The sequence below is a fragment of the Diceros bicornis genome, chromosome 14 (genome assembly GCF_020826845.1).
Source record: "Diceros bicornis minor isolate mBicDic1 chromosome 14, mDicBic1.mat.cur, whole genome shotgun sequence".
NCBI lineage: Eukaryota > Metazoa > Chordata > Mammalia > Perissodactyla > Rhinocerotidae > Diceros > Diceros bicornis.
This window is the reverse complement of record NC_080753.1, coordinates 26,402,466-26,429,911: the sequence shown is the minus strand read 5'-3', so window position 1 is coordinate 26,429,911 and position 27,446 is coordinate 26,402,466. Positions and strand designations below refer to the sequence as shown.

The 27,446-nt window shown below is 37.8% G+C and overlaps 1 protein-coding gene and 1 pseudogene across 2 annotated transcripts in view; both read left to right on the top strand.

Annotated features, from left to right (window-relative positions):
- The window catches only part of DNAH8 (dynein axonemal heavy chain 8), a 295,649-nt gene that overhangs the window by 25,226 nt on the left and 242,977 nt on the right, over positions 1 to 27,446 (top strand). For both annotated transcript variants that reach the window (XM_058554442.1, XM_058554441.1), the window contains exons 9-18: positions 6,137 to 6,283; positions 11,958 to 12,155; positions 14,375 to 14,451; positions 15,894 to 15,993; positions 16,593 to 16,712; positions 18,008 to 18,143; positions 21,131 to 21,318; positions 25,397 to 25,477; positions 25,884 to 26,000; positions 27,120 to 27,239. In XM_058554442.1, the coding sequence (XP_058410425.1) occupies positions 6,137 to 6,283; positions 11,958 to 12,155; positions 14,375 to 14,451; positions 15,894 to 15,993; positions 16,593 to 16,712; positions 18,008 to 18,143; positions 21,131 to 21,318; positions 25,397 to 25,477; positions 25,884 to 26,000; positions 27,120 to 27,239 (1,284 nt within the window). The remainder of the gene's footprint in view (positions 1 to 6,136; positions 6,284 to 11,957; positions 12,156 to 14,374; positions 14,452 to 15,893; positions 15,994 to 16,592; positions 16,713 to 18,007; positions 18,144 to 21,130; positions 21,319 to 25,396; positions 25,478 to 25,883; positions 26,001 to 27,119; positions 27,240 to 27,446) is intronic.
- On the top strand, positions 246 to 2,700 carry LOC131414210 (dnaJ homolog subfamily C member 2-like; annotated as a pseudogene).

Sequence of the window (27,446 nt, the reverse complement as noted above, 5' to 3'; positions counted from 1 at the left end):
CTTTGAAAAAACATTGTAAAGAGTAGCGTGTATATATAAAAAGAACTTCATTAAAATTATTACTTCCTTTTACATTTAGTGCCCCTTTTAGGGCATGATTTAATCCTCATCTTCTCCTTGACTGCCTGTATCAGACACCTCTTGTGTGCCTATTTCATATACTCTGGCCCCCGCCTCTTACCCCAGCCCCTGTTAATTTAGTTTTCTTGCCTTTTTGCATTGCCTAGGACCACCATACACCCTTGATGGACGTGGTGATAGTTGGCGCCAGATTTTGGTTTTCTTTTGGAAGAGAATGTTTCTAACATTTCCCCATTAAGTCTGATACTTTCATATGTTTTAAATATATCTTTGATTAGATTAAGGAAATCCTGTTCTTCATTTTAGTACTAGGAGATATTTTTTAAATTTACTAATGGATTTAAAATAAATTTTTTCTGCACATATTTATTGAGATACTTGTAAGATTTTCCTCCTCCATGTGTTAATGTGATGGATGACATTTTTAGGTTTTCTAAAATAAAACTATCCTAGTATCCTTAGGATAAACTCAACTTGGTCATGGTATAATTATCTTTTTTTGAACACTCAAATTCGGTTTGCTACAATTTGTTTAACATTTTTTGCAGCCATATTCATGAGGAAGATAGACGGTAATTTTCCTTTCTCTTACTGTCCTTGTCAGACTAGGGTCTTAGAATGAGTGGGGGGGAGGGGGAAGGAAGTATTCCCCCCTTTTCTATTCTCTGGAAAAGTTTGTAGAAAATTTAAGTGATCTATTTTTTGAGAGTCTGAACGAAATGACGACATGAGGAAGGCTCCATCAGGATGTGGTTGTTGGCTGTTTTCATGCGCTCATTCCTAGGCTTTGTAGAGCCGAGACACGAGGCTGGGACTGGGAGGTAGAGCCAGGAAAGACACTCAGTGCCCTCCACCCCTGACGTGAACCCCTGTGCTCACAGGGCTGGCCCTGAGCTCTGCCATTACCATGCACTGACCTCTGGAACTGGAGGATAAGAAAGAGGAAATAAAAGTTGTCAGAGGAAATAAAAGTTGAAGACTTGCAGTTAGGATAGTTTCTCGTGCCGAAAACACTTGATCCCAAAGACTGGAAGAACCAGAATCATTGTGTGTTTCTTGAACTTGGCCATGTAAGATACAAAGTTCCACAGAGACGGACCAAAGCAACTCATAAAGCAATGTTTTAAAACATCACTGAGAGCAGCTGTGAACCGATAAAAGGAGATAATAACTACTTCACTTGTGCAACTAAAGCTTATGAAATGTCCTGTCCAGTGTAAAAAGGAGAATTTAACGGTGTAGATCTTGCTTTTGATAACTCAGTTCCTTCTAAAAGTGAAGCAAAGGACAATTTTTTGGGGGGCGTTTTTCCCCGTGTTAGAACGAAATTCTAGATAGTCAAATAAAAAAAAAAAGTTCCTAAACTTGATGATATGAGTTCATCATTTGAAGATGTAGAGGCATTTTATTCCTTCTGGCGTAATTTCTATCCTTGGAGAGAATTTTCTTGTTTAAATGAAGAGGGAAAAAAGCAGAATGTCACGATGAGAGGAGAGAAATTGAAAAGCAGAACAGAGCAACAAGGGCGAAAAAGAATAAAAGGCTAAGTGAACTGAGTAAGAACACCAGTTGATAATGCACAGAGCTGTGATGCAAGGATAAAAAAATTCAAAGAAAAAGAAAAAGCCAAGAAAGAAGCAGAGAAGGAAGCTAAAGCAGAAGGAAAACTGAAGGAGCAAGAGGCTAAAGAAAACCAGAGATGAGCTGAATTAGAAGCTGCTTGGATAGCTAAGGAGAAAGAAGAGGAAGTTAGACAACAAGTGTTGTTGGCAAAAGAGGAAAAAGATATCCAGAAAAAAAGCCATTGAAAGGGAAAGGCAATATCAAATCATTATGTTGTACACCTGAAACGAATATAATGTTATATGTCAATTATATCTCCATAAAAAAAGAGAAAGGCAAAACTTTGAAATTCGTTGGAAGACCCGGAATCACTTTTCTGATAATGAGATGGAGCAGGTAAAAATGATGGGAGAAGTGAAAAAGCTTCCAGTCCTTAAATAAAATACATCCTCTACAAAAGAAGTAGGAAGGCCCTTTGGTAAACTGGTAGAAGAAATCAATGAGCAAATTAGAAAAGAGGAAGAGGAAGTTGAGGCTTGTATGTGACAAACATCTAAGAATGCAGAGAAAAAGGTGGAAATTGGTCAGAAGAGAACTGATCTACAATTACTAATTAGAGCTGTGAGCCTCATCCTTGCTGGAACGAAGATGGGAAGTTATTGCCAATTACACGAACACACATTCTTCTTCTGGAGTCAAGAGAACTGCCAAAGATTTTATTGGCAAAGAAGAGCCTCCAGAAACTTGACCCTCATCAAAAAGATGACATGCTACGTGGAGTAGAGCCTCAATCCAACAATACATCACCTTCAGAACAATTTGAAAGTCTGTGCATAGATTTCACCTCCAGGACAACAGAAGAACAGAAGCTTTTGGAACAAGCTTTGAAAATGTATCCAGTAAATATACCTGAAAGATGGGGAAAAAATAGCAGAAACAGTATCTGGCAGGACCAAAAAGGACTACCTGAAATGACGTAAGGAACTTGTTAAGATGGTAAAAGCAGAGAAAGATGCTCAAGAACAAGTGCTGAATGCAACTAGAAACGTGAAATGACTTAATGACAGTCTTTGTTGTGTGTGCATTTTAAGAATAAAACTGAAAATACTGTACAAAAAAAATCTGATAAAACTCCTCTGATAAGTCACCTGGCTTGATGTTTTCTGTGGGAAGATTTTAAAATTATTACGTCCTTTTCTTATAATTAAAAATTTAAAATTGTGGTAAAATATACATTACATAAAATTTACTATTTTAACCATTTTTAGATGCATGGTTCAGTGGCGTTAAATACATTCACAAAATTGTGCAACCATCACCACTATCCATTTCCAGAAATTTTTCATCTTCCCAATCTGAAATCTGTATCCATTAAACAATAACTCCTTATCCCTCTCTCCCCATCCTCTGGTAATCTCTGTTCTACCTTGTGTCTCCATGGATTTGTCTATTCTAGGTACTTCATATAAGTAGAGTCACACAGTATTTGTCCTTTTGTGTCTGGCTTATTTCACTTAGCATAGTGTTTTCAAGGTTCACGCATGTTGTAGCATGTATCAGAATTTCATTCCTTCTTATGGCTAAGGATTCCATTGTATAGATATACCACATTTTGTTTATCCATTCATCTGTTGGTAGACACTTGGGTTGTTACTACCTTTCGACTATTGTGAATAATGCTGCTATGAACATTGCTGTGCAATGATCTTTTTGAGTCTCTGTTTTTAGTTCTTTTGAGTATATACCTAAAAGTGGAATTGCTGGCTCATATGGTAATTCTATGTTTAACTTTTTCTTTTGCTGAGGAAGATTTGCCCTGAGCTAACATCTGTGCCAATCTTCCTCTCTTTTGTATGTGGGTCACCACCACAGCATGGCTGCCGACGCGTGGTGTAGGTCTGTGCCTGAGGACTGAACCCGGGCTGCTGAAGTGGAGCACGCCAAACTTAGCTGCTAGGCCATGGGGCCAGACCCTATGTTTAACTTTTTGAGGAACCACCGCACTGTTTTCCATAGTGGCTGTTCCATTTTACATTCTCACCAGCAATGCGTGAGAGTTCTAATTTCTCCACATCCTTGTCAATGCTTGTTATTTTCTTTTCTTTTTTTTTTTTTTTTTTGATAATAGGTATCCTAATGCATGTGAAGTGGTATCTCATTGTGTTTTGATTTGCATTTCCCTAATGGCTAGTGATTGTTGAGCATCTTTTCACGTGCTTATTGACCATTTTTATATCTTCTTTGGATAAATGTCTATTTAAATCCTTTACTCATTTTTGAACTGGGTTGTTTGTTCTATTTTTATTGAGTTATAGGAGTTCTTTATATATTCTGGATATTAATCCCTTATATATATGCTTTACAAATATATTATTGCTTCATTAAAAAAAAACTAGTTATTTGACTGTTCTTTCTATTTCTTCTTGAGTCAGTTTTGGTAGGTTTATATTTTTGAGAAATTTCTTCAATTTGTCTAAAATTTGTAATTTATTGGCATAATGTTGATAATATTCTCTTACTAATCTTTGCCTTATTATGTAATGTCTCCTTATTCATATAATATTATCTTTTCTCTCTTCGTTTTCTTTTTTTTTTTTATAATTTTATTTATTTATTTTTCCCCCAAAGCCCCAGTAGATAGTTGTATGTCATAGTTGCACACCCTTCTAGTTGCTGTACGTGGGGCGCGGCCTCAGCATGGCTGGACAAGCAGTACGTCGGTGTGCGCCCGGGATCCGAACCCAGGCCGCCAGCAGCGGAGCGTGCGCACTTAACCACTAAGCCATGGGGCCGGCCCTCTCTTCGTTTTCTTAATCGCTCTTGCTTACACCATCCTCAGATTCAAAACAATCCATCACCCTCCTAGGAGTTTCTCATTTCTTTTGTTTGCTGGATTCCATGTTTCCCTCTATAATTTCTCCAGGGTTAATTTTGGGGGTGAGAGTCAGAAATCATTCCCCTAAAATTGGCCAATTGGCAGGAACAAGAACTCTTAACATAGAATTTAGCAATTTAGTCTCATATGTCTTTTAATATCCTCGAAGTCACTTGCCATTTACTGACTGAATTAGAAATGGAAGCTTGGCTTTCTGAATTCTAGTTTAACCTGATTTCTATTACATCTGAAATTTTTTTTCAGAAAACTTTTATTATACAATTTGTAGGAACAATTTTCAGATGAGTTGGAGGAAGCAATGAGAAGAATTGTTATTCAGGACCTTGTCTGTCCGACATAAAGGAATTGGTTGGTGAAGAGGGAGTAATATAAAGTAATTCCTACCAGATGGTATATTCCATGGGGCTAGGGGTCTTATCTGTATTCCTAGCATCTCAAGGAGTTCCTAACACATGGTAGGCACTGATAAACTTTTGTTGAATAAGTGAAAAATAATCAGTGACCTCGAGGAGAGTGATGATGTTGTTTTGGAGATTGTGATAGAGGAGGGAGAGTGTCATAGTTAGAAGTAGGTATCAGACCAGTTATTCACAAAACTGAGTGTTTATAGGAATCACCTGGGAAACTTGTTAAAAATATAGATTCTTGAGTCTCACTCACAGAAATTCTGATTTCCTGGCTGAGGTAGGTAGACTAATGGCTTCTCAAAGATGTCCACATCCTAAGCTCTGGAATCTGTCAATATGTTATGTTAAATATCAAGGGGGAATTAAGGTTGCAGATGGAGTTGAGGTTGCTAATCAGCTGACCTTGGGATGGGGAGACTATCCTGGATTATCCAAGTGGGCCCAAGGGTCCTTATATGGTGAAGAGAGAGCTGGAACTGGGGAGTCAGACCCAGGAAGATGACATTACGATAAAGATTAGGCTTGGCCGTTGGTGGCTTTGAAAAAGTTTAGCATTATTTTTTAAGCTGGTTTGGTTTTCTGTTAGCTTGACATATGAGTTCCTACTGGACCCTAGTGACAATGTCCTCTTTTTTATTTCTTATAGGTTCACTAGCCTGGTTGAACTGGCCATTGGTATAGCTATAGTCAAATATTAGGATTTCAGCAATGCACTCATTAAAGACTTTATAATCTCCTTGTGGAGAAATGATGGTTGGATGACAAACTAGTATTTCACAGTCTTAATGTTTTATATACCTGTATTAAAGAATGCTGATTAAAAGATGCCAACTGAATAAGACATATAATTGATAATAGATAGAATTGATAGATAATTTCTGGTCCCTGGGAATTCTAATTAGCCATGAAAATGTGAAAATAAGTAGTATATGTCATACTTTGATAAGGGTAAGAGTTAAAGGAAAATAACGAGAATGAAGAAGATGAAAATATGTTGTAAATTTTAAAAAAACGATGTTGATTTTCACAGGCCTTTCAATACATAGGCAGAGAACTTGAATTTTTAATGTTAATAGCAACAGCCCCTGTTGAGGGGCTGGTGTGGTCAGTTCTGCGTGAGGAAAGAATTTTTGACTCCTGAACAAATGCCTCACTACCCTTCCTTGCTCTTCTTTTAATTCTCTCATAGGATTGCATTTTTCTATTCAAGGAATATCAGACATCTTTTCACAAAACAAGGAAACAAATTTTAGAATCCTCAGGGGAGAAATCTTTTGAGCTTTCAGAAATGTATATATTTGGAAAATTTGAAGCTTTCTGCAAAAGATTGGAGAAGGTGAGCATTATGTAGGCACAGTACCCACCCTCAACCACACCTTTCTGGGGTTATTTTGTAGTTTGTGTAGTGCCGTTGAGAATTATTGTTCCAGATCTTGTCTCACTATTGATATGACTCGTCCAATATTACTCACCAATCACTGCATTTTATTATAACTTATTTTTTCATTTGCCATTACTGTCTTCTGCCAGTCACACAAAAGCTATTGCAAACTTTCCCCTCTCTCAAGACCTCAATTCTACCTCCACCTATGGAACTTGAACTTAAAAACCTCTGCTCTTAACTGTTCTGTTAGGGAAAGTGTGAGAAAAAGTGTGGAATGAAATACCTGCAACACCTGGCAGAACCCAGTGCTTGTGTCCTATCTGGATGTGTGGACACCTTCTCTTTCTAGGCTGGTGTGTATGGTGTATACGTGAACATTGTGCGGTCTTTGTGGGAAAGACGTGGGTTAGAAACTTCTGTACCTTTGATTCATTTATTAGGACTAGCTGGAGAGGGGTAATATTTTTTCAGGGGATCTAGAGCAGCCCATACCAGAGGTTTTTTGGAGTCAGTCTGTAGGGTATCATCTAGGTACCACCCTCTCCATGCCTCCACCATTTTGCCCCTCCCTAGGTCCTGGTAGTATTTAGAAGCCTGCTCATTGTTTGCTGGAAATTGGTGGGGGCATTACACAGGTTGAAGGGCATTTCCTAGACATGTCCAGAAGCCTATTGTTTGTGTGTAACCTCCTGATCCAGCCAGAATAGGGAAGTATGGGTGATGAAGAGAACGTGTGACTGAGTGGGTCATTTGTACATACTTCTGTGGGGCTATTTTTGTTTGTTTCTTTAGCAGCTTGATTGAGATATAATTCACATACCAGACAATTCACCCATTTAAAGTGTACAAGTCAATATTTTCTATGTATTCACAAAACTGTGCAACCATTACCGCAATCTAATTTTAGAACATTTCATTCCTGCTGAAAGAAACCCTGTGCTCGTTAGCAGTCATACCTCATTTTCCCCTCTACCCTGCCCTAAGCAACCATCTACTTTCTGTTTCTATAGATTTGCCTATTCTGGACATTTCATGTAAATGGAATCATATAATATGTGGACTTTTGTGAGTGGCTTCTTTCACTTAGCATAATGTTTTCAAGGTTCATCTTTGTTGTAGCATTCTTTTTTACTGCTGAATACTATTCCATTGTATGGATATACAACATTTTATTTATCCATTCATTAGTTGATGGACATTTGGGTTATTTCCACTTTTTGACTATTATGAATACATAATGCTGCTATGAACATTTGTGTACACATTTTTGTGTGGACATATGTTGTCATTTCTCTTGAGTATATGCATAAGAGTGGAATTGCTGGGTCATATAGTCACTGCCAAACTGTTTTCTAAAGTAGTTGCATCATTTTGCATTCTCATAAGCAATGTATGATGTGTACACATTTTTGTGTGGACATATGTTGTCATTTCTCTTGAGTATATGCATAAGAGTGGAATTGCTGGGTCATATAGTCACTGCCAAACTGTTTTCTAAAGTAGTTGCATCATTTTGCATTCTCATAAGCAATGTATGAGGGTTCCAGTTTCTCCACATCCTTGTCAATGCTTGTTATTATATCTTTTTGAATTTAGCCATCCCAGTGGTGGTGAAATGGTATCAGAGTATGGTTTTGATTTGCATTTCTCTGAAGACTAATGGTGTTGAACATCTTTTCAAGTGCTTATTGTCCGTTTACATTTCTTCTTTGGAGAAATTTCTATTCAAATCCTTTTGAATTTAGTTATTTGTATTTTTTATTGATGTTTTAATAGTTTTTAACATTGTGAAATTTTGGGTTGTACATTTTTGTTTGTCCATCACCATATATATGTCTCCCTTCACCCCTTGTGCCCACCCCCCACCCTCATGGCCCCTGGTAACCACAATACAGTTTTCTCTGTCCATGTGTTGGTTTATATTCCACATATGAGTGAGATCATACAGTGTTTGTGTTTCTCTTTCTGGCTTACTTCACTTAACATAATACCCTCCAGGCCCATCCATGTTGTTGCAAATGGGACAATTTTGTCTTTTTTTATGGCTGAGTAGTATTCCATTGTATATATATACCACATTTTCTTTATCCAGTCGTCAGTCGAGGGGCACTTAGGTTGCTTCCACTTCTTGGCTATAGTGAATAAAGCTGCAATGAACATAGGGGTGCATAAGCCTCTTTGGATTGTTGATTTCAGGTTCATTGGATAGATTCCCAGTAGTTATTTGTATTTTTATTGTTGAGTTATGAGTTCTTTACATATTTGGGGTATAAGTTTCTTATTAGATAGGATTTGCAAATATTTTCTCCCATTCTGTGGGTTATCTTTTCACTTTCTTGGTGGTGTTCTTTGAAGCATGATAGTTTTTAATTTTTATAAAGTCCAATTTATCAAGTTTTTCTTTTGTTGCTTGTGCTTTTGGTACCATATCTAGGAAACTGTTGTATGAGGCTGTTTTGTGGGCAGTAGGGATTTCTTGGGGGCAAATGTCCAAATAGAAAGATATTTGTTGTTGTCATTAGTGCCTGTGGAGTGGATTCTGACTCCTAGCGACCCTGTGTACAGCAGAGCAGAACCCCTGCCCCACCTTTTTGCACCATCCTCTCATCTTTTGGCACTATATCAAACAATGCTCTGCTGCTATTCACGGCCAATTTTTTTGAAAGTGAGTGGCTAGGTCCTTCTTCCTAGTCTGTCTTAGTCTGCCAGCTCTGCTGAAACCTGTCCACCATGGGGGACCCTGCTGGTATTTGAAACACCGGAGGTATAGCTTTCAGCATCACAGCAACAGGCAGTCTCCACAGCATGACAATCAACAGACTGGTGATATGGTACCCTGACTGGCAAATGATCCCAGGTCATGGAGGTGAGAACATCGAATCGAAACCACTAGACCACCAGGGCTGGCAGAAGGATATTGGCATGGGCTAAATTAAAAAGTAGGCCTCATTGGTCAGGACCTGTTCCACAAATGTGCTTAATGTTTCTGAATCCACTAGACTGTAAACCTGGGGGTGGGTCCTGGTTATCCTATTTTTTCCAAAAGCCAGGATCCTTTCCAGCCTCGATGCAGTTTTACATTTGCTAGAGTTTCAGGGCTGGACTTTAATAGTTAGCCCGTTGGCAGTAAAGATCTTTGGCGGCAGGTCTAATGCTGGACATGATGGACATATATCTGTGAAGTAGCAGCTGAAGCATTCCTCATGCTGGAGGGAGTGGGTGGTAATGGCCAGCTGCATTAGCCACTCCCCCTGCCCTACCTCTGGACAAGCCCTGCCTCTAGTCTTAAGAATACGACTTCATGCCACAAGAGCTCAGCAACCAGAGCTAATGCTGCACTCTCTAGAGGCCCTATTTGAAGTGCATCCTGATTGCTAGATTATCCCAGCTCCCCTGGGCTAAGAATCTCTTGGCTGACTGGCATCTCTCCCAGGTGTAATGGTGGATATTGGTGTTCAGATTCTCAAAGATGGGGCTGTAAAACTTACCCTGAAGTGTGGCCAGGATTTTGCATAATCCCCTAGAGGTGATTACTGAGCTGACTGGATGGGCTTCCCCTAATGAGTGGGGCACAGTAGGGACCACTGTTGGGCCACCCCCATGAACTTTTACATAGTTGAAAAGGAGAGTCAGAAGGGCAAGGTAAGTCAGAGCCTATTAGAAAAAGCTGACATTCAAATGTCAGTATAGCCAAGTGCCAAGTCAAAGGACAGACAGGACTGAGATTGGGGTTAGAGAGCCAAGACCTCAGAGGTGGGTAGAGATGTTGGGGATCTTTAAGGAACAAGTGAGGAAGGTGCTAGTATGTCAACTTAGGGTGCCTGAAATGCACCTTTTTTCGGGAGGTAGAGACTTGATGGTGCATTGAGTGTTAGTTTGTCCTAAAGAGCCAGAATCAAGTGTGTATAATATCCTTTGTTTCTTCTTCCTCTTCCTGCCATGTAAATTTTGGTGAATATTGGTGATTCCCAGAGCTCTGGTTTAGTTTTGTTTTCTTCTCAACCTGAACATTTGTGGGAGAGAAGAGAAGGGATGAGAAGCTGGTATTGCTGGGGGGAGATTTAAGGAAATGGAGCTAGTTGATGGGGTAGGGACTATGAGTAAAGTCCCTACCCCATCACTGAGAGGAAGGAATCATAGCATGTGGAGAACTGGAAAAGATGCCGAGGTTGGTGAGTGGAAAAGAGATTATAAATTGATTGTCAATACTGAGGGGTCAAAAGTTGACAAAGAGCGAGCTGGTGAAAAAGCCAAGATCAGGACAAACAAGCAAGAGCAAGGTCATGGCTGAGTACCATGGCTTTTATATTGCTGCTATGTGGCATGAGGGTGAGGGATGTGCTGGCTAAGTTTGAAGGGCCAAGCATGAGACTGACTGCCATTTCTGCCTCTTGATGACCACTCATTCACCCATGGACAGTAGAGAGAACCTATTAGTGACAGGAATTTCATCCCAGTTTCTGGCCATTGGGGGCCAGGTGGTAAGGTAAGGGGTAAAGGGCAGAGTCTTAGCAGGTTAGAATAGTTATTTTTATTTTTTAAACTTTGTTTCTTTTTGTTTTTTAAAGTGAGTGGAATGTATGTGTTAGGAGGAAACTCAGATATTTCTCATGTTTGTATAGACTATTTATAGCATGCTGTAAATTTCAGGTAAATTCCAGGTGGCCTATATTTCCTCCAGATTTGGGTGGCTTCTAGGATGACAGTGGGTTTTTGGAACTGTACGGAAATAGTGGCATAAGAGTGACAGTTACTCTCATGCTCATTCTGGGTTGACATGTGCAGGATCTTATGCGAATTCTGCTGGCTGTGTTAGGAGGACCAGTAATGTTCTCTCCATGGTGTCTTGTGTTTGGAGGACTCCCCTGAAAACGAGTTTATTCCTTTTGGCCATTAGACAAATGGGCCGGGCTGGGAGAGCTTTGGGCATTGTTCTCTAAAGCAGGAATCAAAATAGGGAATCATTGATGAAGATTAAGGAACTGAGTATCCTGTAGACATGAAAGATTTTTTTTTTTGGTGAAGTAGGTGGTGTTGGTACACTGAGATAGAGGCAGCCATTTCTGAAATAAAGTTCATTATGAGGGTTTCCCAGGGCTCTTCAAGGGTCGGAAGTGACTGCAGTCATCCTTCAGGATTCTGGGGCCTTTCCTTTATCTGAATGCAGGTACCCAGGGAGAAGTGATGTGAATTTATGCTAGTGTCGCCTGTCAGACCAATAGTGAGGGCCAAGAAGAGGGGTAAAGCTTTTGAATCCATTGATCCAGTGAAATGATTTTTAGAAAATTCTCAAGAACAAAAGGATGAAGCTATTTTGACATCTGCAAGGGCTTTTACTCAAAAATTTTTTTTTCCCCTCTTGAAAGACAAAGCGATCCAATTTTGAGAAAGATTGTAAACTCTCTCTGGATATGACAAAACATCATCTGTCTTAAATCATCCAGGAGCAGTAATGATTGGGACAGAGATTTGTCTTTCATTTTCTCTCTTCTGGTTGGTTTTAAGTAAATGATTCTAGGGCCTGTTTATTGGTTTGTTTTTTTAATCATTGTTTCATGAAGAGCTTATTTTAGGGAAGGGTGCTAATTTCTCATTTTTAAAATGAAATAACACTTTTTTCTTTAAGATTACAGAAATGATAACTATTGTGCAAACATATTCCGCCTTGAGTAATTCTACCATAGAGGGAATAGATATTATGGCAATAAAATTCAAAAATATCTATCAAGGGGTTAAGAAAAAGCAATATGACATTCTGGATCCAAGAAGGACAGAATTTGACACAGATTTCTTAGAGTTCATGGCAAAAATCAACGGTTTAGAGGTAAGTAGTTATACATACTTTTACCTTAGTAAAGCTGAAATATGATGAATAGTACTGGAATTCACATATTTACTATTTATTATAAGTTACTCTTGCAAATTGATCAAAAATATTTGCCAGTGTGTAGGGCTGGCCCTGTGGCTTAGTGGTTAAGTTCGCATGCTCCACTTGGGTGGCCCAGGGTTTGCAGGTTCGGATCCCGGGTGCAGGCCTACACACCGCTTATCAAGCCATGCTGTGGCGGCATCCCATATAAAATAGAGGAAGATGGGCACGGATGTTAGCTCAAGGCCAGTCTTCCTCAGCAAAAAGAGGAGGATTGGCAACAGATGTTAGCTCAAGGCTAATCTTCCTCACCAAGAAAAAAAAATTTGCCAGTGTGAATAATTTTTTATCTAGTCCACAAAATATTTTCCTTTTTTTTAAAATTAAAAATGAGTATATTCAATAAAAGATTCAGTGAATAACCAGAAGCCCAAAGGGCTATTGTAGCTAGGGTTTATTTTTAGTCTACATTAAAATTTGTGTTTGATTTTTGTTGTGCCAAGGAGCCAATGTCATTTTTCCAGTCTAAGAGAACATTTGTAATCCTTAGTCTTTGTTTTAAATGTGAAAAGATTTGAGAACAAATTAGGAAGATGGATCGCTCTGTCCTTGGCTCTGCACTTTATGGCCACATTCTCTCTACAGCTTAAGAGACCCTCATCCTGTGTGTCATTGCTTAAGGGACACCAGAGGGATGAAGGGTAGTTAAAAATTATGTCAGATGAGACTGTAACATATTTCCCTCTCACTTTTTGGGCTTATATGACCTCAGTAACTCTGTTACTGAAAACTACTGTTAACCCAGGTTAAGCCTCGGGGAATGGTTTCCTCTTTGCTGCAGAATGTCCTGGAGACACGGGGAGGGACAGGAATACACACTGTCTACTTCCTGAGTCTGAAATTCTTGCCATGAAGGTGAGGAAAATTATATATTTTTTCTCATTTATTTTTTTAAAAAGACTTTAAAAAGTATATTACATGTAATCTGGGCAATATAAATAAGAAAGATCCTAAAATTCTAACAACAACACTTTTTCTTTTTGAGTAGATTTCCTTTCAGTTTTTGAAAATTAGACTGTTTATATTAAGATATATTTTATTTATTGCTTTTAGTGTTTGGCTAGTTGGGCAGAGTAGAGTTTGCTTCCAAAATGCTTTGGGAGTTATATCTTTTTGGCAATGGGAACTTTTTTTTTTTTTTAAACTTAATGCTTAAACTGTTTTATGATTTATTAATAAAGATTATATGTTTTAAAGACTTTACTGTGATCTTAGATGCAAATTTTTAGCTTTCAGTAAATTTAGAGGCCATATTAACTTTTTAATATTCAAAAAGAGGCATCAGTGTTTTAACTTTCCTTCCTTTTCCAGTGTTGATTGATGGGTGTGGTATATATTAGTAGACCATACCAATATAATCTGTAAGTGAAAGTAATTTGCAAAGAGTGCTTCAAACTGAGAGTTCCATCAGTTGGGTACCAGGAGTTTGGAGTTCACTGCTAGGGATGGTGGGAATCTCAGAAGACATTTTCTGCTTCCCGTTCGTCCTTAGCACTGGCAAAGAGGCTTCTGAGAGCAGCAGTATTGGAAAATGACACCTGTTGACCCTGGGTGTCTATAGTGTCATGACAGTGTTCTACCAACATGCTTAGAAATTCTAAATCCCAAAGAAATGTGCTTGGTAAGGGACATTCACTGCTTTCATAAATTCTCTAGGTCAGTAATATCCAATAAATAATGAACAGCAAATGCAAACCACATAAGTAATTTTAATTTTCTAGTAGCCACATGAATAATAGTTAAAAGAAGCAGGTGAAATTAATTTTAATAATATACTTGATTCAACCCAATGTATTCAAGATCTAATTTTAACATGTCATCAATATAAAAATCAATGATAAATTTTACATCCTTTTTTTTTTTGTACTAAGTCTTTGAAATCTAGTGTGTTTTTTATACTTACACGCATCTCCTTTCCAAGTAGCGACATTTCAAGGGCTCGGTAGCCACATGTGCCCAGTGGCCACCATACTGGCCAGTGCCGTTCTCAATGCTTAGATGGTAGGTGTGTTTAAGGCTATTTTGATTCCGTAGGAAAATCGTTAATTGTTGTTAAATGAAATCGTTTCTTCCTTAATGCCCCAAATCATTTAAATATTCATATTTTATTTTAGGTACAAATACAGGCATTTATGAACAGTGCTTTTGGGAAAATCTTATCTTCTCAGCACGCTCTTCAGTTGCTTCAAAGGTATTTATAATGCGTTAAGCGGTATAGTTTCTGCGTGGGGTAACTTTATATTTGAAAATACGGTTTCAAATAAGATGTGCTTGGAAATCTCTCCTGTGTAAACTTTAGAACTTATAAACATTAGTCTTTCGATTACCATTAAATAGACCGGTAAAAATTCAAACTATAGTATGATATTTTTCATTGTATTTTTTTTTGTAGCAGAAAGTCTTGCAATAAGAAAATGAAATTATTTCACATTTTTTTCCCGCCAGCTCTGTAATATATTTGAGGTTAATTTCATAGCTGTTATTGGAAAGGGAACAAATAATGTTTAATTCTGTGTACTGAAAGGATTTCTAAAAGTGAAATTGTCTAAGAGTCATAGATCCCCAAACTTTCCATTTTCCCTCCTGAGTGCCCCTGCAGCTTTCTTTACCCCTATTCCTGACTGCATGCTCCTCTAAACAGCAGGAAAGTCTGGATAAGAGGGGTGAGCTGGACTAGAGGCTGTTTCCTTCCAGCTCAGGAAGGGCTCATGACCCATGTTTGGGAGAAACTCTCCCCTGAGAGCCAGGGGATCCGGGTTTGGATCTGGTTTTGCCATAGTTCCACATCTCTACAATGATGGATCATGCCTCCTGAGACCTTACCTCACGAGACCATCATAAGAGTCAAAACAGACATAAAATGATTTTGATGAGTGACTATTGCACAGACAGGTGGCAGGTACCATTTTCTTGGCAATTTCTCTCTGTCTCTCTCTTTCTGTCTCTGTCTCTCTTTTTTTACCTATAGTCTACTGGTGTCAATTCATTTTAGTATCAGAACATTATGATTCTCGTACTTCCTGTGCATGATTTAGTCTGTAAGTGGAAGTGATATTTGGCTGACAAAAATCATTATCTGATTGTGGCTATTTGGAATTATGTGAGCCTTAATATTGGCAGAGGGCCAGTCAATGAGCTCCCCTCCATTTTTGCTAAGCCAACTCCCCACTCATCTTTTCAATCTCAGTTTAAGTGTCACTTTCTCAGGGAAGTCTTTCTTGATTCCCCAGACTTGGGTGGCTTCCCCTGTTGTATACATTTCTGGCACCCTTGTAATTTAAATAACTATTTATGTAACTTTTTTTTTTTAATTTTTATTTATTTTTTATTTTGTTCCCCCAAAGCCCTAGTAGATAGTTGTATGTCGTAGCTGCACATCCTTCTAGTTGCTGTATGTGGGACGCGGCCTCAGCGTGGCCGGACTCTTGACTGATATCTACCTTCTCCATGAGATAACTGTAGGCTCTAGGAGGGCTGGAACCACACCTGTCTTGTTCATCATTGTATCCTAGGACATGGCGTGAGGCCTGGTATGAATATTTGTCAAATGAATGAATGGATTTTTAGGACTGCAGCAATTCTTAAGTATGTTTCTCATTTACTTTTTAATTATTCAACTTCAATTACTTTTAGATTCCAGAAGCTGAATATGCCCTGTCTTCAAATAGAAATAAACCACACAGTTGAGCGAATTCTTCAGTGTTACGTGGCTGAACTTGAAGCTACTAAGAAGGCAAGTATCATGTTTGTAAATAGAATGGTACTTTAGTACAAAAAGAGAAATACTCTGAAAGTATCTGCCGTTGTTATCTGTGGCAAGCGTTTCAGAGCTATCCTTTCACTGCTCAGCAGCTGTGACGCTCTGCTTTATGTGGGAAGGCGCGGACAGTGCGTCGCTGGACAGCCAGATTTACACTCCTTTGCTCTTAAGAACTGTCTTTTCAAGTAGAATTTATATGTGTATAGGAAAGCCCATTTAAGTTAATGTTTTTGTGTACAGAAATATGGGCTGTGGAGAATATTTTGACAGAAATAACGGAGCTAGTTGCTTCTTCTTTTGAATACCTCCTTTAAATTTGGGATAAAAGGTAGAAAAAAATATACATGTAATGGGAAATAAGGGTTAAGAGATAATTACATGTCATATATTGTAAACATCATAGTTTCTGAGCCTCAGATTATCATCTCTGAAGTGCATTTACATATTTATTGACTACCCCCTGTGTGTAAAATGTGAATAACAGTAAAACATCAATGCAAATGTAACTGTATATTTTTTGCCTTTTCCATTGTATTGAATTTCAGACATTAATACCAGATCTTTAATTGCAGCTTTATCATTCTCAAAAAGATGACCCCCCTCTTGCTCGCAACATGCCCCCGATAGCAGGAAAAATACTTTGGGTGAGGCAGCTCTACCGCCGGATAAGTGAGCCCATCAACTATTTCTTTGTAAGCCACTAGCTAAATTTACAGTGTGTAGATTATGATGGTTTTTAATACAAGAATTATATTTTATCCTATAATATCTGTGTCCATTAAAGTAGTTAGAGCTAATTCTTTTACTGGGTGAAGAAAGTTTAGTTCATAAATATGCTTGAGAGAGGCTAAGCCAGTTCTTTCATGTTTGGTAGATAAGCCCATTTAATTACAGTTATCTCTTAGGGGTGATAATTTTATGACTTTAATAATACAGGGCACTTTATAAAGGCTTTTAAAAAATGATTGTTTTGAAAACAAAGTACAGGCCTAGTGCTGAAGCTCACTTCTCTATGTGGACAGATGGGTCACTGATATATATTAATGAAGGTGAAGATACACTCAGGGAGTATGTTCCTGCATGGAGAACGGAGACCTAGAGCAGAGGATAGTAGAATACATTCATTCTCTGTGTCCCTAAGATTGTTAGATTTCTGGCAAACACCAGGATACTCTTAGGCTCTGTTGGCATTCTGAAATTGCCAGTTTGTCTTCTCTTTGTTTTGTTTTTTAAAGAGACAGAGTAGCAAAGCAGAGTTGGTTTGCTTGGTGTTGAGTCTTATGCCTAAATACAAAACAAAATAACTATCAAACAATAGTCTTGCAAGTAATTTTATTATTTAAGCATTATTAAATATTACATTTTCATTGTTTCTGTTTGGCTGCTATCATTTATTTTATTGTTCCCAATATTAAAAAAAAAGAAAATTGTCACCCTGGTCCTGGAAAAGAGGCCAGGATGGGGATCGATTGCTGATGAACTCTGCAGTGGCAGAGCAGAGATTGCCCTGGTTTTGATATATGTGGCTCCAAATATAGAACTTTCCATTTTTACATAAAGAAATTTGGTTTTTGTTCTTGATATACAGTTACATTTTTTTACTGCTGGAATTTAGGAATGTGCCCTGATGTTCACAGTTCAAGGAAATTCAATCCATTTTATCTTGTCCAGATAAGTGGGGAGGGAATAGAGAATTGAAGGTTGAGACTCTCAATGCCTGGGGCTGGCTGAGGGCTAGAGAATTCTCTTTTAAATCCTTTATTTCCTTTTCTAATTTTCCGCTTCTGCTGATAATGCTGATAATGTTTCCGTACTTCCATCTCTAGCTTGTACAGCCTTTCTCATCTCTGTTTTACTCCGAGGCAAAATCTAAATTGGTAGCATAATTATTTGATGTCATTTTAAATATAAACAGCTTTGTGGTTTAGATATGAAAACAATCAGCAGTCTTTTAAACACAAATCTTTCTTTTTCCCTTAAAAAACAGAAAAACTCAGAAATTTTGTCCAGTGTGGAAGGTAAAGCTGTCATTCGTCAGTATAACAAAATTTCCTATGTTCTGGTGGAATTCGAGGTGGTCTATCACACGGCATGGGTCAGAGACATCTCTCAGTTGCAGTACGGTGTGTATAAGACTGTGCAATTATGCGACAGACGGCATGTTAAGTGATTTTGAATGGGTTCATGGTTCTGGAGAATTTTTTACATTCCTTTTATATAATCTTGTGATGGTTAAAAATTTAGATTTGGAGATGATGCAATTATTTATTTTTTTACCGTTGTTAATAATATTCTGATTTTATAAACAAAAATTGCCATGATATACTTAGATTATGACTTTCCTCTGAAAAACAGTATTTAAAAGTAAATTAAAAAAACTCTTTATAGATATTTCCCCATAGATTTAGGAAAGTTTTCCTACTTGGTTTTATCATGTTATAGATTCAAATCTCAGTCCCAATCAGGGGAGAAAGAATTGCAGTTTGCCTGTCTTCCATCCTCCCTCCCTCCCTCCTTCCCCTCCCTCTCCTCCCTCCTTACTTCTTCCCTCACTTGCTTTCTTTCTTTTTTTTTTCTATAGCTGAATTTAATTTCAATTTTAAGATCCAGCAAATTAAGAGTATTAGGACTGTGTCTAAGCACTTCTGAGAGGTGCCAAGGTGTTGGGCAGAGTTAAGTGTGAGGTGGGGATGGATGGTTCTAAGCCGTCATCCATCCATGCTGGCATTATCTGGGATGTTGTTGTTATTGTGTAGGCTCAATTGTTGGTCCGTTCAGGTTTCTACTTGGTTCCATCTTAACCTGAAGCTCTTATCTGTAACCTTGGTGGAACTCTGACTGTGTTTCCTGGTAGAAAGGTTTCTCCCTCCCATGCCAGGATCAGCAGAACACAGAATTGCTGGCACAGGAAGCATGAATTCTGTGGTTGGTCACTGGGATTGATGGTGAGAGGGATTACTCCTACTTCTGCCTCTTGGTTCTAGACTCATATGGGGACACAGCACTATTTACAGGCCATTGATGATGTACTGCATCCTGGAGGACAGCGCCCCAACCCTGCAGGGTGTCTTCCCCAAATGGCACCTTAGTTAAGTCTTTAATAGGCCACTTCTATCAGGCCAGCTGTTTCTGGGTAATGTGTATGGCAGGACCCAGTGGATCCTAATGAAAGCCTGCTAATGGAGCAACACTCTCAAAGGAGCATCAGAGAAGGTTAAAACTCACATTATGGAAAAGGGCAAAAGAGAATTTTTACAGCTGATATCTGGAGCATGAACTATTTTGCTTCTATAATGCTGTGCACTTTTCTACTTTTTTTTTTTGTCCTACTGATTTTTCCTCTTATCTGCACATATTCAAAAACAAGTTCAACAGTCACCTGTTCCATAAAGCTCTTCCTTATTCTTCCTGGCAGGTAATAATGTCTTCCTCCTACAGAGTCCTCCATACCCTTTATCTGTAGTTCTTTCTCATGACACTTATTGCTTTATAGATCTGTCTTATCTGCGCTACATATTCCCAGGGTACTCTCTATGTGCTTTCATCTTTATATCCTTTAAATAGCAGTCATAGCTAACATTTACATAGTGCTTACCATATGCCAGGCTTTGTCTAAGCACTTCAAGTACACAACTTCCTTTAATCATCAGGGCAACCCTACAAGGAACTATTATTATCCTCATTTACAGATGAGGAAACCGAGGTACTGAGAGGTTAAATGACTTGCCCAAGATCACACAGCTAGGAAGTAGGAGAACCAGGATTCAAATTTGCCTTTCATCTGAACACGGTCTAGTGGAAATGCTCTGGAAGACTTCTTGCAGTTGTATTGATGTGACTATATTTAACTATATGGAAACTTGGAATAATAATTGGGGACCTAGTATTGGCCTCTTTCAGTTGGTTGCTCTGTAAAGTTTCTCTGATGATGATTCACCTAGAATGAAATGTTCACTGAGTCCTGGACCAGACTTCCTGCCTGTCATTATTCTTCGTGGTGTGGCTGACCACTCTGTCCTTTCAAGAGCACTCAGTACAGCCTCAAGGATGACAGATTTTATTAAACGAATGTTCAAAGGTTTTTTGGAATTTACTTGGGAGAATAAATAATTTCTAGCCAAATTTTAAAAAGATTCCAAATGAATTGGGTAAATTTTTTGGTTGAAATCTTCATGAAACCAGCATCATTAAGAACCATATTGAGACTAATTTTATCTGGTGACTGAAAGTCAACTAACTTCAAAGGGATACACAGACTATTTTATTTTACTAGAAATTCGATGCAACCACATTCTGTGAAGTAATGTGAGGCTTGGAAGATACATGTGAAATTCTCATGTTAGTAGTGTTTGTTGATAGAAGATGTAAGTCAAGCTAGCACATACTGGTCTATAAGTGTGTTATTATTATGACTTTAGAAATAACTCATGTTAGGATAACAAATAATCAGCACAAACTGTTTGGGATTATGTATCTCAATTCATAATAAAAAGTGTATCTGAAAATGCCTATTTATATGAATGATGTTCATGTAGTAGTTCAGATGTAGTGTAAAAAAATCTTCTACATTCTAGGAGTTCACGCTCAATGGTGTTTAATAAATATTTCTTACTGATATTGAGCCTAGTTATCAGAAATTCAGGATGGAGATTTAATTCAAATAAACCTCCTTAAAAAAGCTAGTTTGAGGGTTAGGCATAGAAAAAGGTTTGAAATCTATGAGGTGTGTCATATTTTGTACTTGTGCGCATTTTCCAGCTCTCTCCCAGGGGTTAAATCACAATTCATAAAAATAAACTAATCTTGTAATACAGCTCTCTTAGACTCATTCAGAAAAGTATTGCAGTTCACAGCACAAAGGCTATCCACTCTTGGTCCATTTTTATCTCTCTGGATCTGATTTATGGCTTTGCAGACACTCCGCATTCATTTATCTAAGTTTTGAGCACTGACCGTTTGCCAGACGCTGTGCCTTAGCACCTGGCGTATCCAAAAATACTGTTCTGCTCTTAAAAAGTCAGTAGTCCAATGAGGAGAACAGGCATGTAAACAGAGCTGGAAGCAGAAAAGAAATCCAGAATAAGTAATGTCAACAATCATTTATTTGTAGCTTTACAAGCCACACTTTTTGTGCGACATCCAGAAACAGGGAAGTTGCTGGTTAATTTTGATCCCAAAATTTTGGAAGTTGTTCGGGAAACTAAGTGCATGCTAAAAATGAAGCTGGATGTACCGGAACAGGCAAAGAGATTGCTAAAATTGGAAAGTAAATTGAAAGCAGACAAATTGTATTTGCAGGTAAGATAGATTATATTTTCTAATTATTTTTGAAGGAGTTTTTTTTTTGTAAAAGCATAATATATCACTGCAGCTGTGCTGACGTGGCATTGAGGGGAAATTTGTTACTGTGTAGATTCTTTTTATTTTTTCAGCTTTAGTGAGGTATAATTGACAAATGAAATTGTAAGATGTTTAAAGTGTACATTGTGATGATTTGATATACATATACATTGTGAAAGGACTCCTCTCCCATCTAGTTAATTAACACATCCATCACCTCACATATTTATATATACATTTTGGTGAGAACATTAAAGTTCTACTCGGTTAGTAAATTTCATTTATACAGTACAGTGTTATCAACTACAGTCACCATGTTATACATTAGATTCTCAGACTTTATTCATCTTATAGATGAACGTTTGTACCCTTTTACCAACCTCTTCCTATATCCCCCACCTCCCAGCCCCTGGCAACCACTTTTCTACTCTCTGTTTTTGTGAGTTTGGCTTTTTTAAGATTCCACACATAAGTGAGATCATACAATATTTCTCTTTCTCTATCTGACTTATTTCACTTTAGCATAATGCCATCAAAGTCTATCCGTGTTGTCGCAAATGGCAGGATGGCCTTCTTTCTCAAGGCTGAATTATATTCCATTGTGTGTATATATCACATCTTCTTTATCCATTCATCCATTGACAGACACTTAGGTTGTTTTCATATCTTGGCTATTGTGAATAATGCTGCAATGAACATGGGCGTACAGATCTCTCTTTGAAATTGTGATTTCATTTCTTCTGAGTATATATCCCAAAGTGGGATTGCTGGATGATGTGGTAGTTCTATTTTTAATCTTTTGAGGAGGCTCGATACTGTTTTCCATAGAGGCTACACCAATTTACATTCCCACCAACAGTGCACTAGGGTTTCCTTTTCACCACATCCTCGCCAACATTTGTCACTTTTTGTCTTTTCGGTGATAGCCATTCTGACAGGTGTGAGGTGATAGCTCATTGTGGTTTTCATTTGCATTTCCCTGATAATTAGTGATGTTGAGCATCCTTTCATGTTCCTATTGGCCATTTGTATGTCTTCTTCAGAAAAATGTCTATTCAGTTCCTCTGCTCATGTTTTAATCATATTGTTTGTTTGCTATTGGGTTGTATGAGTTCTCTATGTATTTTAGACATTAACTACTTGTTAGACATATGATTTGTAAATATTGTCTCCCATTTGATAGGTTGCCTTTTTATTTTGTTGATGGTTTCCTCTGTTGTGCAGAAGCTTTTCAGTTTAATGTAGTCCCACTTGTTTATTTCTGCTTTTGTTGCTTGTGCTTTTTTTGTTTGTTTGTTTTTGTGAGGAAGATCAGCCCTGTGCTAACATCTGCCAATCCTCCTCTTTTTTTTTTTTTGCTGGGGAAGACTGGCCCTGGGCTAACATACGTGCCCATCTTCCTCCACTTTATATGGGACGCCGCCACAGCATGGCTTGCCAAGTGGTGCGTTGGGTACGCGCCTGGGGATCTGAACTGGTGAACCCCGGGCCACCACAGTGGAGCGCGTGCACTTAACTGCGTGCGCCACTGGGCCAGCCCCTTGTTGCTTGTGCTTTTGGTGTTAAATCCAAAAAAGCATTGCCAAGACTGATGTCAGGGAACTTACCCTCTATGTTTTCTTCTAGGAGTTTTATGGTTTTAGGTCTTAAATTTAAGTCTTTAATCTATTTTGAGTTGATTTTTGTGTATAGCATAAGATAGGGGTCCAGTTTCATTCTTTTGCATGTGGCCATTCCATTTTCCCAAAACCATTTATTGAAGAGACTGTCTTTTCCCTATTGTATATTTTTGGCTCCTTTGTATATTCTTGCTCCTTTGTAAATTAATTGACCATAGATGCGTGGGTTTATTTCTGGGCTATTTATTCTGTTCCATTTTTGATTCTTGATAGTATTAAAATGCTGATGTGCAAACAAAGGGAAAGATTGGAGTTGGAAAGCAGAAAGTGAAAAGATTATCAGAAATCAGAGTTAGACTTCTGGATAAGGACAATGGTCCTTAATAGCAAGTTTAAAAAAATATTCTTAATATAATTTTATAGATTAAGTGTATGAGGGTTCCAATTTCTCCACATGCTTGCCAACACTTGTTTATTATTTGTCTTTTTCATTTGAATATAATTTGGATGTGAAGTGGTATTTCAGTGTTGTTTTGATTTGCATTTTTCTCATGGCTAATGATGTTGAGCATCTTTTCATGTGCATATTGACCATTCGTAGGTCTTTGGAGGAGTGTCTATTCAAATCTTTTGCCCATTTTTTTTTTTTTTTGGTGAGAAAGATTGGCCCTGAGCTAACATCTGTGTCAACCTTCCTTTCTTTTGTATGTGGGACACCACCACAGCGTGGCTTGATGAGTGATGTGTAGGTCCACGCCCAGGATCTGAACCCACAAGCCCTTGGGCTGCTGAAGCGGAGTGCACGAACTTAACCACTATACCACCAGGCTGGCCCCCTTTGCCCATTTTTAAATTGAGTTGTTTGTCTCTTTATTATTGAGTTATAATAATTCTTCGTACATTCTGGATGCAAATCCCTGATCATATATATGATTTGCAAATATTTTCTCTTGCTCTGTGGGTTGTCTTTTCATTTTCTTGATAGTGTCTTTTGAAGCATGAACATTTTAAATTTTGATGAAGTCCAATTTATCTAGTTTTTCTTTTGTCCCTTGTGTTTTTAGTGCTATATCTAAGAAATCTTTGCCTAATCCAAGATCACGAAGATTTATGCATATACTTTCTTCTAAGACTTTAGTAGTTTTAGCTCTTACCAAAATAGTTTTTAAATGTTATATACATACAAAAAACTCTGAAGAGCATTGGCATTGTGGAAACTTTGGTTTCAGCTTCAAAAGCCCTAAGTTTTTGTACCTAGTTGTGACTTTAGTCCTGGTGGTCTAGTTGTTAAGATTTGGTGCTCTCACCACCACTGCCCAGTTTCATTTTCCAGTCAGGGAACCACACCACCTGTCTGTCAGTTGTCATACTGTGGCAGCTGTATGTTGCTGTGATGCTGAAAGCTATCCCACCAGTATTTCACCTACCAGCAGGGTTGCCCATGTTGTATAGGTTTCAGACTAGCAAGAAGGATCTGGCCACCCACTTCTGAAAAAATTGGTCATGAAAACCCTATGAATAGCAACAGAGCATTGTTTGAAACAGCACCAGAAGATGAGAGGATGGTGCAAAAAGACTGGGCAGGGTTCTGCTCTGCTATACACAGGGTCGCTAGGAGTCAGAATCGACCTGACAGTACTAACAACAAGTTTTGACTTTGGAGGATTGAGGATTGAGTGTCAAAGTACTGTTTTAAATTGAAGTTAATATCACTTGCATTACATTTTACAGGATTTTAGATAGTAGTGAATGATATCATGAAAGTCAAAGTCCTTTGCCAAGTGTCGAGTATACATAAAAGTTCAACTACAGAAAAGTAACAGAAAAGGAGGAAAGGAAGTAATAACTTTGAAACTATTAAGTAAACATTGAAACAGTTTAATATTAATTTGAGAAGAATTAATTTGAATCCACATCTCCCATCACATAGTGCAATAAATTAAAAAATGGCCAAAAATTGATCATTGTGGTTCATGTCTAAAAAATATCTAAAAGAAAATAGAAAAGTTTATTAATTCTGAATATGTGTACATTTATTTTGATTCAAGAAAACAAATGTGGCATCAGTGATAAGTACGCTTTAATATGTTGGAAGACAAGGAACAGAAAGGGGAAAAATGTATAATGATAGGCACCATGAAAAGATAATTATCCAAACTATTTAAAATAGCATAAATCTAGAAAGCCAATTAAATAATAAATATTAAAAATGCAAATCTAGGAAGCTCCATCGACTCACTGTTTAAAGGAGATGCTCAGGTAATTTACAGTAAATTAGTATAAATTTAAATGAGCAGCCTCCATCTTGGCAGGACTATGAGGAAACACATATAATGAAACATTCCTGGTATGAATCAAAATATGACTGTTACTTTAAAATAAATTAAAGTAAAACATGCCATTTTGACTTTTAACAGGGTCTTCTGCAATATTATGATGAGTTATGTCAGGAAGTGCCTTCTGTATTTGTCAATCTGATGACTCCTAAAATGAAAAAGGTTGGTAATGCTGAAGATTTATATTGATTTCCCTGTTGTTTAAAATTAGATTCCGGCTCTATAGATTATGGATTTTAAAACATCTATTCTTGCCTAGACCCTCTATCTTTCCAGTTCAATTTTATAGGTCTATTTTTCCTACAGAATGATTTCTTGTCTAAGTTTTGTTGCCTTTGAAAAACAGCTAAATCTAAATAATGAGCACTTTCTAAGAATCCATGATTGCTTTGTGGACAGCCAGAGATGATTAAAAACAAAAAGTCACCTTTACTAGGTATAATGGAGTGGAAATATAATTACGGAAATATAACCTATAATATTTCCAGGTAATAAAAGAAAGCCTTTTTTAAATAAATGCAGATGCTCCTGTTAATAATGGAAACTGTTGTGTTTTTTCTTTTTCTAGGTGGAGTCTGTGTTGAGACAAGGGCTCACAATATTAACATGGTCATCTTTAACACTAGAAAGCTTCTTTCAGGAAGTTGACTCAGTTTTGGATATGTTCAATCAACTTTTAAAGAAGGTATGATAAGTAAATTTTTAAAAACTACCTACATTAATACACAGGCTATAAGTAATAGTTTGATTATGAAGGCTGGATAAAGGGTATGACTTTTAACCAAAAGGACATCCATTAAGTTAAAAAAAATAATGCTTTGCATTTCTTTAACTGCTTTGGGGCCTTTTTGCTTAGGGTTGCCTTGTTCTTATCTCAGAATTACCTTGCCTTTAATATGTCAAAATGATGGTTCAACTCCACGGTAGGAGGCAGCCTGGTAGCATAGTGGTTAAGTCCATGCACTCCGCTTCAGTGGCCTGGGGTTGACGGGTTTGGATCCTGGGCGTGGACTTCTGCACCATTTATCAAGCCGTGCTGTGGCAGGCATCCCACATATAAAGTAGAGGAAGATGGGCACGAATGTTAGCCCAGGGCCAATCTCCCTCAGCAAAAAGAGGAGGATTGGCAACAGACGTTAGCTCAGGAATAATCTTCCTCAAACATATACACACACACACACACACACACACACACACACATAAAAGATGGTTCAACTCCACAGTGTAGTTTAGATAATAGGATAATTGTAGACTGTGGAAGATGGCAGAATGGCATGCTTAAGTATTAATATTAATGCATCTAATGTTAATTAGAGGAGGCAGTCATATAATTGGAGACAATCTATTGATTTCTGACGTTTGCTGCATAGAACATGCATATCTTTTTAGATGTGCTAGTCTGTCTGTGGTGGCAGCATGGTGTAACAGACAAAACTCGGAGGCTTGGGCTTCAGACAAACCTAGGTATGATTCTCTGCCTTTTACTAGTTAATGGTTCCTCCCCAGATTACTTTACTTCTCTGAGCCTTGGTTTCTTTAGCAGTAAAACTGGGATAGTAATGATTCATGAGCTGGAATGAGGATTCAAGGAGATAACAGAGATGAGGTTATGGCACACGTTGCTGCTCAATAAAACTTTAGTTCCATGTCAAGCTTTCTTTGCAGATGTACTCCTAAAATTTCCACCAAATTATGCTTGGCTTAGGATGCAAGTTTCCAGATGTAGCCCTCTAAATTAATTGATAACTCAAGTACATTTTGGATGAAAGAAGACTTTTCTTCCACATTTTTTCCTTGTTGATAGATCAGTGACTTGTGTGAAATGCAAATTGATACAGTTCTAAAGGAGATAGCCAAAACCGTGTTAATTTCCCTGCCTGAAAGTGGTGCTACCAATGTAGAAGATATGTTGACGCTCAATGAGGTATGATTTATGTATTATATTCTGATCATAGAAATTCTAGCTCATAAACCTAAGATGTGAGTTTACAATCTAAAAGTAGAAATCTGTGTCAGTAGCATTTAGACATTCTAGCTTTTTTTGGACATCCTCAGCTCCAAAGATTTACAAGGCTTCAACAGCTCAAGCCTGCAGCCATATCCTAGACATTATCTTACTAATGTCCTCAAC